General features: G+C 40.4%; 1 protein-coding gene across 1 annotated transcript in view; it reads left to right on the top strand.

Annotated features, from left to right (window-relative positions):
- Window positions 1-13,973, top strand: part of TSPAN15 (tetraspanin 15) — a 40,910-nt gene that overhangs the window by 20,540 nt on the left and 6,397 nt on the right. The window contains exons 4-5 of the mRNA XM_048858782.2: window positions 9,034-9,129; window positions 11,115-11,231. Of these exons, the coding sequence (XP_048714739.1) occupies window positions 9,034-9,129; window positions 11,115-11,231 (213 nt within the window). The remainder of the gene's footprint in view (window positions 1-9,033; window positions 9,130-11,114; window positions 11,232-13,973) is intronic.

Raw genomic sequence — 13,973 nt, forward strand, 5'->3', positions numbered from 1 at the left:
TTACTTCCCATGTCCTACCCTTTGCTGCTCTCTGAAAATTTCAGCTGCCTAGGGAGACTTGGGCACTTTTGGGTGAACAATCTGTTTTGCATTTTCACCTTATTCGTGTATATTAGTACAGTAGTGCTTACATTATTTCAGTTCTGTTACTAGGTTGGAGTATGTTTCCTTCAATAACCAAACTACTTTGCTCGGACAGACTAGATCAACCAAACACTTTGCATATTGATTAAATTAAAAAATGGACTGATTAATCTACATGTGTGTGGGTTTTTGGCAGATAGGTCATAGATGACTCTTTTCTGTTAAAGCTTTAGGACATAAATGTATATGCCATGTTAAGTAGCAGAAGCCTATACACATTTATTTTTATTTTTTCTATTTTTCTATTGGCAAAATCAGTAAGAACATTCAAAAGGAACAAAGGAGCAAAAAATAAATGGCCACCCCCCCAGTGTCCTACATCTGTCTCTTCTAAAGAAAGTGTTCTTATGGATAGCTTTAAAACACATAATTTTTAAATGATAAATCTTGCCATTTTACTTCTCACCGTTGTATTGAAACAAGCTTTCCCTTTCCCATCACTGCTCTTTCAACTTGATGCTACAGTGAAGTTCTGAAATTGAATGGTAACATCAAGAGATGGGTTATCTTCACTTTTAAAAATTATATTTAACAGTGACCGTAACATATACTTAACATTGTGCAAATTATTCTTCTAAATTTCACTTAAAGTGAGAAACTAGACATCAGAATGGAACCCATCAAATGTGTTTACACTGTATTAGAATCAAAATGAATGGATATTATAGTAAATAGAAGATTTGGTTCATGGTAAATAAAATATCTGGAATTCAATTTTCTGTTTTTTGAGTGTGGGGGAAGGGTTACTATTGATTTTCATAAAGAAAAGGTTCCAAATGATCATTCCTCTAACTCTCCCCTCACAACTTTATTTCTATTGGATTAATTGGCTGTCTCAGCAAGGAGATTAATAACTGAAGGGATCTAGGGGCTGTACTACCCTCTTTTAGGGTTGGCGGAGAGCTTGGTGCTAATGGTTTATGGATAAGGAAATGATCTGTATTCAGTGATGCACTGAATAAAAATGCTGGTGTTTTGCATAAGCCACTTCCCTCTGAAAGCTGAAAAGTTAAGTTGCTTTTCTTTGAGTCATACTTACTGTAAGAAATATCTTATTATGGCATTTGTTTACTATCTTTTATCTTTAATAACAGAGAAAGTATCAGTTATGTATTTATTTTTCATGCAGTTATTGTGTACAACCTGTCCCCATTATTCTAGTGTCTAGGTGATGTTTGAAATTGTTATAACAATTTCATTTTTATGGGGCCATTTGTGTATTCTCTAGGGGATTCTGGTTGTTCATCGAGATTTGGCATCTTTTTTTTTTCATGTTCATTTTACAGTTTAATTGTGGTTTGAAAAATATCATGTAACACTGAAATGTACATCCTTCTTTTTTAAAACAGAGGTTATGTATTGTCCTTGAGCTTCTGACATAAAGGATGATTCCATGGAGTACTGACTTGCTTCTTCAGCTCAGTGTTCTTTCTTGTTCTTGAACAAGTATATTTTATACTTCCTGAAAGTAACAAGTACATTTTATATTTATTGCTACTGATTCTCTAGATGGCAGCATCAAACTGCACCAGACTTCATTAGCTCTGAGTTTCCCATGGGATAGCCAAAATTGAGAATTTGACTAAGCACAAGTAGCATCCTTTCTGGTATCTAATTAGCCAGACTATTGGTTCAATTTGATCAAGAAAGAAAACCATCATGAACATGGAAATATGAAAGTTTGGTGGTGTGTAGATGTAAGATATACATCTCTTCTAGAAAAGCATCTTCTTCTCTTCTCTTCCTACTTCTATTTGCCTGTGGAAGGTTGTTTTATTATTTCCTTTTGTGCAGCAGAAATGAATTCATTAGGGCAGCAGCACAATGGCTCTTGCATGCAAGTCTCAGCCATTAAGATACACCAGTTGGATCTCAACCTTCTGAAACATTATCAAATATAACTAAGATGGAGAATCTTTATTCCCTCCCTCCCTTAGCAAATATCTGCAGACTTTTACAGATGTCAAATGAGCCCTCCCCTTTGCCTTTCTAGCCAAGGGTTGAGCAATTACATTTAACTAGAAGAGAAATAGATGAGGGCTTCAGAAGGGAAAATGAGATTCCCAGAATGACAGAGGTAAGATGACCACTGGATCATCCTTTGGGGAATAAGGCATGGTCTGTATTACGAAGGTAGATTGACATAAGATGTCTTGCGTTGACCTAATTGTGCATGTGTCTACACTTAAATTTGTCTTCCTCTGATCTATGCACCCTGTTATGGCTATGCAGTAACACCACCTCCCCAAGCAGTGCTGAGTCTTGTTCGATGTACTGGGGTCGACACAGCATGTGTGTAGATGCTGTGTTACTTATGTTGACCCTAACTGTCCTCCAGCAACTGTCCCACAATGCCCAGCGCTGACTGCTCTCGTCACATTTGTGAACTCCACTGCCCAAGGGACATGGAGACCAGAAGATCTCTCCACCTGTAAAACCCCACACATTTTTGAAATGCCTTTTCCTGATTGTTCAGCTTGGCGAGCACACATGTTGGCTCTACATTGTTGGGTGCAAGTGCCAGCTGTCCATGCCGGCTACATATTCCAGGCATACTCTGGCCTGGAGTAGACTGGAGATATTGGATCTCTTGGGACTGTGGGGAGAAGAGGCTGTGCAGCTACAGGTATGGACCAGCCACAGAAATGTCGATATCTGCAAGCAGATTGCATGGAGGATCAGCAACAGTACTGTGTGAAAGTGAAGTACCTGCGGCAGGCATACCAGAAGGCCAGGGAGGCCAACAGTCTATCTGATGCTGAGCCACAGACCTGCCCTTTATACAATGAGTTGCATGCCATACTTGGTGGAGACCTCACCACAGCCCTGCAGACCACTGTGGATACCTGTGAACAGCAAGGATGATGATGATAAGGATGGGGGAAATGCAACCAGGGGGTCCAGCTATGCCGTGAGCCAGGACCTTTTTGAGATTCCATTTGCAGTCCAGTCAGTCATGGCAGCTGAGCCCAGGTCAAGGGGAAGGAAACTGAAGTATGTTTATAAATGTATTTCTCCTTTCAATGATGTACTGATGACACCCCCAACTTAGCAGGACACAGCCAGTGATTTACTGATGCTGGAAGAAGCATTGGTACAACAAACAGTGATAGCGTTGTTATCTGCTTTTCATCCCCCTATAGAGTTATGTGGTGGGGGCCACACAGAGCACTTTGTGTGCGTACGCAGGAATTTCCCTTGAATCCTCCTGAGAGAGATCGCTGAAACTTTCATTGAGGTACTCTGCAATCCTCTCCTGAAGGTTTCTGTGAATGGCAGCCTTATTTCTTCCTCTGCGGTACGATGCTTTCCCACGCCAGTCGGCGATAACTTTGGCATGCACCATTGCAGTAAATAGGCTAGTGGTTTATGGACCCATGCAGGACGCCGGCTGCAGCTGTGTTCTCTGTGCTTTTGTTACCCTCAGGGGGGAGATATCAGTTAAAATGACCACCGCCTGTGAAAATGGTGCCAGTTTTCAGTTCTCTAGGTTCAGCCAGCCCTGCCCCTCCACACCTGTAGGAAATGCACCAATTGGCAGAGGAGTTAAAAGGCAGGGGATCAGCTCATTTGGTGGCAGAGCAGGGAAGAGACCAGACTACAACCAGCAGCCCCAGCAGAAGAGAGTGGAAGGAAAGGCAGAACCTTTCCCCATGACAACTGAAGGAAGGGAGGACCTGCTACAGAGACAGCCTGAGAAGGAAGCATTCCCCTCTTCCTCTCATATGGACTCCCAGTTCTATTAATTTCCCTTTGTTTATTTTGGACTACCCCAGCAGGGGAAAGCCCTAGGATTGATCTGGCCCAGATGGGTGGGCTATACTGAAGAAGGAGGCAGTTGCCACACGAGAGAGAAAGAGAGCTACCACAGTACATGCAGTTGCCAGAAGGTGGCACAAAAGGCACAAAAATCATGGGATATGGATGAAATGATGGGATGGAGAAAGTTGCATGCTGGGAAGTTGATCCATTGCTCCCAGTCACCCCTGCACAATTCATTACTGCCCCAACATGCATTGCCAAAACTTCGCAAAAGAGTGTGCTGGATGGTGGTTTTTTGCACATTGGGTTACCTGCCCATCGTGCACCACACAGTGCATCGATTCAAGCAATCCTGGTGAGTATGTGCAGCTCTGACTCAAGGAGCCAAGTATTCATGTGAATGAGTGATATACTACTTGGGGCATGTTTATACTGATATGTTGCAGTCAAAGTTTGTAGTGTAGACATGTAGTATAGTGTAGCCTTTGTCATGATGAGGAACAAGCCATGCTGACAAGCTCATGGGGCCTTCCTTGTTGCTGTAATGAACATCCTCTGTTTCTGTTTCTTGAAGTCTGAAGAAAGGTGCTCTCATGAAGACTTTCTCTGAGGAGCTGACAGCTGAAGAAAATGAGTCCATCTTCTTGCATAGATATGTGTTGGCTATAATGTTAAACTACAACTAATGTTAAGCTACCAGAGCTATGGGGAAAGAACTAGTGTGGCCTCAGTTAGCTTCTTCCTTGGCTGTCAGAACTGAACAAAAATGTCAAGAAAGAAGTTGAGGGCTTGGAGAGAGAGAAATTGGGAAGATAAGAGACCAAATATGTGATTAATGTGTGCAGAACTAGGTATACAGATGTATTATACAACTTTAGCTTGCTTTATGTGTGCTCCCTCGCTATTGCTTTCAACTAGGTATAAAGAAATACAGGTTTATAGACTCAAACTCTAAACTATTTATTTAACTTTCAGTTTTTCATAGTTTAATTTGGATATTGGAAGACAAATTTGGTTTTCTTATTGATATATTCTTGACTTTTACAGTGTTGTTCTCTTCTTTTGGGATGCTCTTATATAAGTGTACAAAAACTAGAAATTAAAAGACCCATCAGTTGAGTCCACCCACTTGCAGGATTTTGACTCTTGGATGAAGGATGTATTTGATATTGGCAAAAAGATGAAGATTAGATTTCTTATATAATCAATTGTTTTCTGTAGAAGTTTGTTTTATTGGGATTTAAGAAACCTAATGTTAACAGAATAGAAGAAGTGAGCACAATACTTTATTATTTCTACAGACTTTATTTATTGTGGGGCATTCTCTACATACGAAGGAAACTACTGTACCTATTTCTGACCAGAAGTCTAGTCTTGATAAATTTCTTAATTATGAAAATTTTATTTGTAAGGAAGATGGAAGTGTTCTGAGGACTGCCCATTTCAGGAAGGCTATGACTGTATTAGATACTTAAAAGAGAAAAGTTCCAGACATTTTTTCTTACCTCTTAGGCTCATTTATGTAATTCCCAGTACATTGAGCTCAGGAGACATCGCTTCTTATATCTACATCTTCTTTTCTTGATGACTTTTATATGTGCTCAATGCCATGATTGTAAAGTATGCAAATATTCATTTCTTCCCTCTCCTTTCTAGTCCATTGAAACTGAAGCTCTTTGTTTCACTAATGATCTTTAGCACAATTATTTATTTTCATGTTAGACCATAAACTATTTGTATGTTTGATGAGAGATTATTCAGCTTTGTATCATTGGGAATGACAGGGGAACAGTGAGGATAGAGACAGGAATTAAAATATTTTGGCTAAGTAACTAGGGTTGCCAACTTTCTAATCCCAGAAAACCAAACACCCTTGCTCTGCCCCGTCCCTTCCCTGAGGCCCCGCCCCTGCCTTGTGCCTTCTCCGAAGCCTCACGCCCGCTCACTCCATCCCCCTCCCTCTGTTGCTCACTCTCCCCCACCCTCACTCACTCGTTCATTTTCACTGGTCTGGGGCAGGGGGTTGGGGTGCGGGAGGGGCTGATGGCTCTGGCTAAGGGTGCAGGCTCTGGGGTGGTGCTGGGGATGAGGGATTTGGGATGCAGGAGGTGGCTCCGGGCTGCGGGGTGGGGCCAAGGGGTTTGGAGTGTGGGAGGGAGCTCTGGGCTGAGGCAGGAGGTTGAGGTGTGGGAGGGGGTATGGAGTCTGGGCTCCAGGAGGGAATTTGGGTGTGGGAGGGGGCTCAGGGCTGGGACAGAGGGTTGGGGCGCAGGAGGGGGTTCAGGGTGACGGCTCTGGGTGGCGCTGACTGGGAAGTGGCCGGCATGTACCTCCGGTTCCTAGGTGGAGGTGCAGCCAGGAGGCTCTGTGTGCTGCCCCTGCCTGGAGGCGCTGCCCCGCAGCTCCCGTTGGCCGGGTGGAGCCAGTGCTCGGGGCTGGGGCAGTGCGTGGAACCCCTGTGGCCACCCCTATGCCTAGGAGCCGGAGGGACATGCCAGCTGCTTCCCAAGAGCTGTGTGGAGCCTGGTAGGGAGCCCGTCAGCCCCGTACCAACCGGACTTTTAACGGTCCAGTCAGCGGCCAAGGTCCCTTTTCGACCAGGTGGTCCAGTCTAAAACCAGACACCTGGCAACCTTATGAGTGACAGGAACTGTACTAAACCTTCAACTTAAACAAAGTGTTTTCTAAAGGCAGTTTTCCTGGCAGCAGTGAAAAGGAGGGAAGACCGCTTTCCAGTGCTCAAAGACAGAGCATCCTAACATATTCTGGCCCAAAGGGAGCCCATGTTACTCTAAGATAGTGGTTCTCAACTCTGGTCCACCGCTTGTTCAGGGAAAGCCCCTGGCGCGCTGGGCTGGTTTGTTTACCTGCCGCGTCTGCAGGCTCAGCTGATTGTGGCTCCCACTGGCCACGGTTCGCTGCTCCAGGCCAATGGGGGCTGCGGGAAGGGCGGCCAGCACATCCTTCGGCCCGCCGCTTTCTGCAGCACCTGTTGGCCTGGAGCAGTGAACCGCGGCCAGTGGGAGCCGTGACTGGCCGAACCTGAGGACGTGGCAGGTAAACAAACTGCCCCGGCCCGCCAGGGGCTTTCCCTGAACAAGCAGTGGACCAGAGTTGAGAACCACTGCTCTAAGACCTACCAAGTCCTGTAGCTGTTCTAAGGTGATCAAGGCCACAGCCTTGTGCAAGCTACTTCATGAGGCCTTACATAACAACCAGGCCTTACATAAGCAGTATTGCCAGCTCAAGCATACAAAAATTGTGAGGCAGACCTCATAAAATGTGGCTTTTTAAAATAAAAACCAGATCCACTTATTGCCCATCTGGTTTTACAGCCTTTAGGATTCATGTTTTCAATCTTTTCTCTGCAACCTTGAGGGTTAGAAACTTTTTAAAACATGGAAGATGAGAGTCTTACATAATCACATGGTTCCATGAGCTTGGGATTTAAGAAGAATAACCAAATATTGCAAGGCTTGGGTAAAATTATGAGAGTGAACAACATTTTCTAAGTGCCTGCATGCATCTTCAGGCTCTTTCTTTAGGAGAATTGGACTGATACCCAATGTACTAGTAAGGGGCATTACTCTAACTCCTGACCACTGTGGGGTTGAGATCACTAGTCACGTCTCTTTTTTAATTTTTACACCTGAAGGGGAATCTAACCCATTCTGCCAGGGCAAACCAGTCAAAGTTGTGATTTTGCAAATCAAAGACAAATTAATTCTACCATGTGTACCCATGAAATCTCTTCCAACCCAGGGGACCCCACAGCATGTTGTCCTAACCCACTGCGTCTAAATAACTCAGAACAGATAGAGCAACAAGAAACAAATACCTCATGCAAGGAATAACCCTGAAGGAAGGAGGGCAACAGAGGATGGGATGTGCAGCAGCAAGGAAAGTAGAGCAGGAAGAAGCCTGGTTCCACTTTGTGCCTCCCTTTAGGGAGTGTGCCTGGGTCCATCCAGTTAATCCTGCCAGTTGTAGGCATAGATCTTGCTGGGCATGAGTAAACTTGCATATAGCTTGATTTGAGTGCAAGGTTACACTGTAAACAAGGGTGTGAGAGATTGTGTGCTGGAGACTGGTTGCGATAAGCGGGAACACCCTGAACTGATAAGCTTGTAATATTAAGGTGAGGACATAAGCAATATGGGTTTACATGATCTGCAAAGTGATTGGTCCTGACGTGATCGATACAATGTAGATTCAAGAAGTATAGATATTGGTAGCTTGAAAAAAAGTCTATATACTGTGTAGTGTGTGACTTGCTATGTAATTATGGTTCCACTCTGTACCTCACCCCTCTGTGTCTGGGCCTGGCCAGGATGGGCATAGAGCTGTTACATGCCTAATAAAGTAACCCGAATGAGTAGCTGGAGTTGAACTGAGTTTTTGGATCCCAGAGAACTGGATGAAGTGTTTTCCCAGAACTGGACCAGGTGTTCTGGGTAAGCTGAGTGGAAAAGTTCTTGGCAAGCATTCCAGAAATGATATATTGTGAATTTACCATTTGTAGCTCCTCTAACCCAGGAGGGCTGCCTTTGGCAGGCCATTGCCCTCGAACTGCCAGGGATCTGGACCATTCCCCAATCCCACAATCTGAGCTGGCTTGTTAAGGGTCAGGTTGCCCTGGACTTAGTCTCAGATGACCTGTGCAGTTTCCTGTCTCTACCACTAGCCTGCTGGGTGACTCTGGGCAAATCACTTCATTTCTCCATCCCTCAGTTTCCTTATCTGTAAAATGGGGATAATGATACTTGCCTCCTTTGTAAAGTGCTTTGTGTTCTATAGATGAAAAGTGCTATGTAAGAGCTAGGTAATGTTAATTATTTATACTATCATAAAAAGTGACATCTAAGACACTGATTATCCAAAAACGTATGCATGTGCTTAAACTTTAATCAGTGATGTCAATGGGACTACTTATGTGCTGAAAATTAAGCAAGTGAATAAGTCTTTACATGATCAGGGCTTAATTTAGTTACTACCCGCATCTATAATGACATAATATCTGTTTGTGCTAGTTTTATGCCCATTAGTTACCCTATCAGTAAGTGCTGAGTCTTAAATATTGTTGTAGAATATGTAAGTGATACATCTTATTTTGCTTTTGTCCCCTAGACAATTGACTTTTTAAATGATAATATCAGAAGAGGAATTAAGAATTATTATGATGATCTGGACTTCAAAAACATAATGGATTTTGTTCAAAAGCAGGTTTGTTTTTTCTGGGAGTATTTAATTAAAACTAATTCTAGAAGGGAACGTGGTAAACCCCTGAATGTCACTCTTGATAATAAATATTACGGAGAATATTCTTCCTTGGTGTGTTAATCTAACTCCCATTAATGGGGGGAATAGACTCCCTTGTGTGAGCTGGAAAATCTCTTGTAGACTTTCTGCTGGCAGGGATTTTATGGAGTTCTAGTTGGCTTTTAAAGCCCCCTTTCCCTCCCAGGTGTGAGGAGTGCAAACTGCAACCCCTACACCTCTGAATGTGAATCTGGGACTAAGGGCACGATCCAAATCCTGCTGAAGACAATGCAAAGATTTCCTTTGAAATCCACTGTAATGGGCATTGGACTGGGTTTCACTTACAAAAGCTATGAATTACTGTATTTTGCTTAAACAAATTCTTCAGATTTCTTCTTGAAATGCTTACTGAAGGAAATATATCTGTTACTAAAATTCAGAAATGATGTTGAGCGCAGCTGAACAGTATTTAATAGCATACGTAGTTGACTCATCGCCTTTATTAAAGATGCTGTGTTAAAATATTTATTGGATTATTGAAGAATTCTGACATATATACTTTTGAGACTATAGAAGAAACAGAAAGTGTTCAGATGTGTATATAGGGAGCCATACAATGTATAGATTTGTTAAAAACTTTTTCTTAAGTGGCTTAGATGCTGCACAAATTTTGTAACATCATTATGGAAACACCACGGTACTTTCAAAAACAAAGTAAACATGGAAAAAGTTTTCAAAAGCAAACCATCTAAGCTATCTTGTCATTTTAGTTCATACCCTTCTAAGAGTTTCCATGTTCTACAAATTGTTATACATATGGACAGTGATTATAAGTACCAGTGATAGATAAACTCGCGCTTTTTCCTCTTTTTGAAAAAAGCAATAGCGGGGGGCTTTTTTAATTAACTGGACTACTGTAAATTAACTAGATTTGTTTTGTTTGCAGGATCACAGTCCTATTCTGTTAATTAAATCACTTTGAAAACATTCTGCTGTTTTTTATAATTTGCAAGAACATCCCTAGATAAAATATCTTTTTTGTGTTTAAAATCTTTTTCGTTTTTTACAGGAACCTGGTCAAAATTGACCAGCTCAAAATTCAGCTAAAAAAGAAATAAGTTTTGTGTTATTCAGATCCAAACCAAAATCTATCATCTTTCAAAAATAGAGCTGGGACTGAGTATCAGTTACTTTTACTGTCAAATATAGAGTAATGGCTTAATGAATGATGGAGGGACACGACATGTATCCATAATGCCGCTAGTCATTTTGAATAGACAGCATATTGAAATTGGATCCTGCTCTTCAGGAGCCCGATTCTTTAGATGTCTTAATATTCTTTCTATTTTGAGGGGCAATGCAATGTATGTATGTACACGCATGCGCGCGCTCACGCACACACACACCTGCTAATCAAAGCAAAGTTGATAGTCCCATTATAACCCCAGCTTCAACACTACCCATTAATGGCATATGTACACTAACAGCAAACTGGATCTTTCAATTTAGCTTTTCCCTCCTTGTCAGTCAGATAGAAACTTTCCTGTGGATACAATTTTATATAAAATAAAGTATTTAACCATCGCTACAAACATGATGAGAGCTTTTCCTCTTTCATTTTGCCTCTAATCATGTGATTTTACTGGTTTCTTCTATAAATGATGCTTGGGCTTTTTACCTGAAACGTTGACTCTGATCCAATGCATTTTAAATCTGATTTTCCCTTATCCTGCATATTTTATTTGTGACTTTGACTACAATTTTGGGACATGCTGTGCTATAACTTTTGCTAATGAGTCAATGGTATGACAAGCAGATGTTTTGCTGCCTCTTTTCTCTCTGATACCTGAGCTTTCTTAAAATTACCAGTAATTCATTTTTATATTTGATTCATTCTTCAATTATTAGAAACATTTTTATTAAGACAGATTTTTTTTCTTTTTTTTAAGTTTAAGTGTTGTGGTGGGGAAGATTTTAAAGACTGGTCAAAGAATCCGTATCATGAGTGTTCTGCACCAGGGCCATTAGCCTGTGGAGTGCCCTATACTTGTTGTATTAGAAATAAGGTATGTATACTCTATTTGTTCTTATTATTTTAGCTGGTTTCTGTTAAATCTCAGTGATTCACAGAAAAATAACTATCCTAAATTACTCATTCTCTTAAAGAATAACTTTTCATCAATTAAGAATCTTGGGAAGTATGTCTGTTAGTTAAGCAGAAAGGAACAGATTTTCATAGTTGCTAGGTTTTTATGCTAAGCATAGTCTCCACACGGTTGTTATGGGGCCAATATAGTATATAGTGGGGTGGAGCTTGAAGTGGGAGCTTGTGATCTGTGACTCTGAGGAACTTAAAAAGGGGAAAGTAATTCTGATTTGGCTGCATACTAAATGCTTCTCTTATCCTTGCTAATTTGCACGTCACCTCTAAGTTTTTATGACTGTTCATGCTTTCCCTTTAGCATTGTATGCATTCTCATAAGTTGCATTCACATGTGTACGTACACACATACTCTTAACTAGCGGTTCATCCCCAATGATCTGAGAAACCTGAATACATACAATGAGAAACTAACCTCTCCTTTTCTCAAATGGCATGACACACAGCTGGAAAATTGGTCTGAATAGCTTGAAAATACCCCTGCTCTATCTGCTGCGTGCTCAAAAGCAGTGAATGTCAGCTTGCTGTCAGAGAGAGAGGCAGGAACTAACTTTTCTTTTTTTCATCTGAACCCTTCCAAAAGTCCTGGTTTGGTTAGAGATTTGGAACAGTTTTTAAATCTATCAGACCCATCACGAGCATTCTGTAACCAGTGCTCTTACTTTGAAGGCTAAGTGTAACATTAAGTTTGATAAGGAAATGATCCACAATTAAAAAAAATACTGGAAATGCCTTTCCCACTTTGTTTCAGTCTTTGGAAGTGAGGCCTGTGTACAAGACAGAAAAATAAGGTACTTGTGTAGTTCCTCAACTTTGTTCATTGTGCAGTTCTATGTTTTCCTGATCCTGACCAAATTAGTTTTGAAATAAGGGCATTTGGCATTGACATCTGTACTTGCTGCATACATCTTTCTGCATGTGCTCAGGTACTTCTAGTTCTCCAACTTGGATAAAAGGCTACCTGATTGTCTTTTATACTGTATTTGTCATGCCAAATCTAAATGTTTGCTTTCTGCACAGATCCAGTCAAAGATCTACTGGTAGATAACTTATTTTCACCTGATATAAATAACCCTTTTTATGTACTTCTTTAAGTTAGTGCTCCTATAAAGAATTTTTTGTTAAAATGGTTTGCAATAATTGGCTCAGAAGTCTTGCTGTATGCTGTTTATACTGTGCATATATTATATAAAAGTGTGCATGTTTATTTTCCTTCTTTTATGCCTATGTTGTTTTTGAGAACTGAAAGGAAAATATTTAAATATGTATCACAGCTTGGATAGACTCATTCAGAATTCAAAACTAAGCAATTAATATTTTAAGTCTTATCTGTTTGAGAGTAATAAATTCAATTGTGTGAAAATCCTTTAGGTTCAGTAATTAGCTGCACTGAGGTAACATGGCCATTGCAAGGACCAGGAACTAACCCTTTAAATTGAGGATGCAGAGGGATGGTGGTGACCAATAAAGAACAATCTAGATTCTTGTTAATTCACAATAGTAATTTTATTTCTAGTATACAGGTCTAAAGTGCAACCTCACTTTTAAAATTGGTTACTTCAAATTTGTGCGAGAACAGTAGTAGAAACTACACAATACTGGTTACTTTCATTAAAAAGCTTCCATAATTATCCACTTGGATTTATTAATTCATTTTTGGTCAACTTATACTCCTTATGTTCAATTTTTGCTAATATTTGAGTGATGGACTTTTTTTCTGGCATGAATATTGCAGAACAGTACTTTGAGAGTTGCATGCCAGGGTATTTCCACAAAATTTCCATTTTCTTCTCATCTATTCAGGGAACTGAAACAATATCATGTGACTTTCCTGACCCATCACAAATAAAAAATACAGCATGGGTTCGAAATGTAAACAATCAGTCCATAGAGTATTAAAAAAGAAAAGAAAACTAAAACTTTGTTACATTAAAATACAGAATGTAGTCCATAGATATTTTATGAGCAGGAAGAGGCTGAATTCACAGAATAAATGTAGTCTTTGAATTATTTACTCAGCTCTGTTTATCAAAGAGCAAGGTCAAACACCAAAACAAAATACAATCTTTTGATTTAAGGATAGACTACTAGATTGGATATTGTAGTATGTTTTACATTTTTTTAAAAACTTTTCTGTTATGAAATAGAAGAACCTTGAGTCATGAATGTGCCACTGTACGATCTGTGGAATCTTGCAGCACTGACTCTTTGATCTAATTTGTATAGAAGACCTTACCACCATGTCCATAAAGCAGAAGTCTTTTTAAAAAAAAAATCAAAACATTAATCAAACTTACATGTTTGACAAATGTTTCCAAATACAGCTTGGTTTCTGTATGGACGTCTACAGGTATGATTTATAAATACTCATTCAGTCTGTGGTCATGGAAAACTTCTGTTAACGTGTGATGGCCAAATTCGGATCTGATGTAAATCTGAAGGAACTCAGTTGGAGTCAAAGTAGTCACCCAAACCATAGCATTTATCTGATGCATTTGTCTTACACTGCTTTGTTTTAGCCAATGTTACATCTAAAATTAAATGGTGTAATGATGTTCTGTGTTTTGAAGCATTGTGTTAAAGTCTGTGTTTATGCATTTGGCTAAAATGTTTTGAAAAGTATTAAATCACTTGCAGCAGAAGTTTC

This window comes from Caretta caretta, chromosome 7 (assembly GCF_965140235.1).
Source record: "Caretta caretta isolate rCarCar2 chromosome 7, rCarCar1.hap1, whole genome shotgun sequence".
NCBI classification, from domain to species: domain Eukaryota; kingdom Metazoa; phylum Chordata; order Testudines; family Cheloniidae; genus Caretta; species Caretta caretta.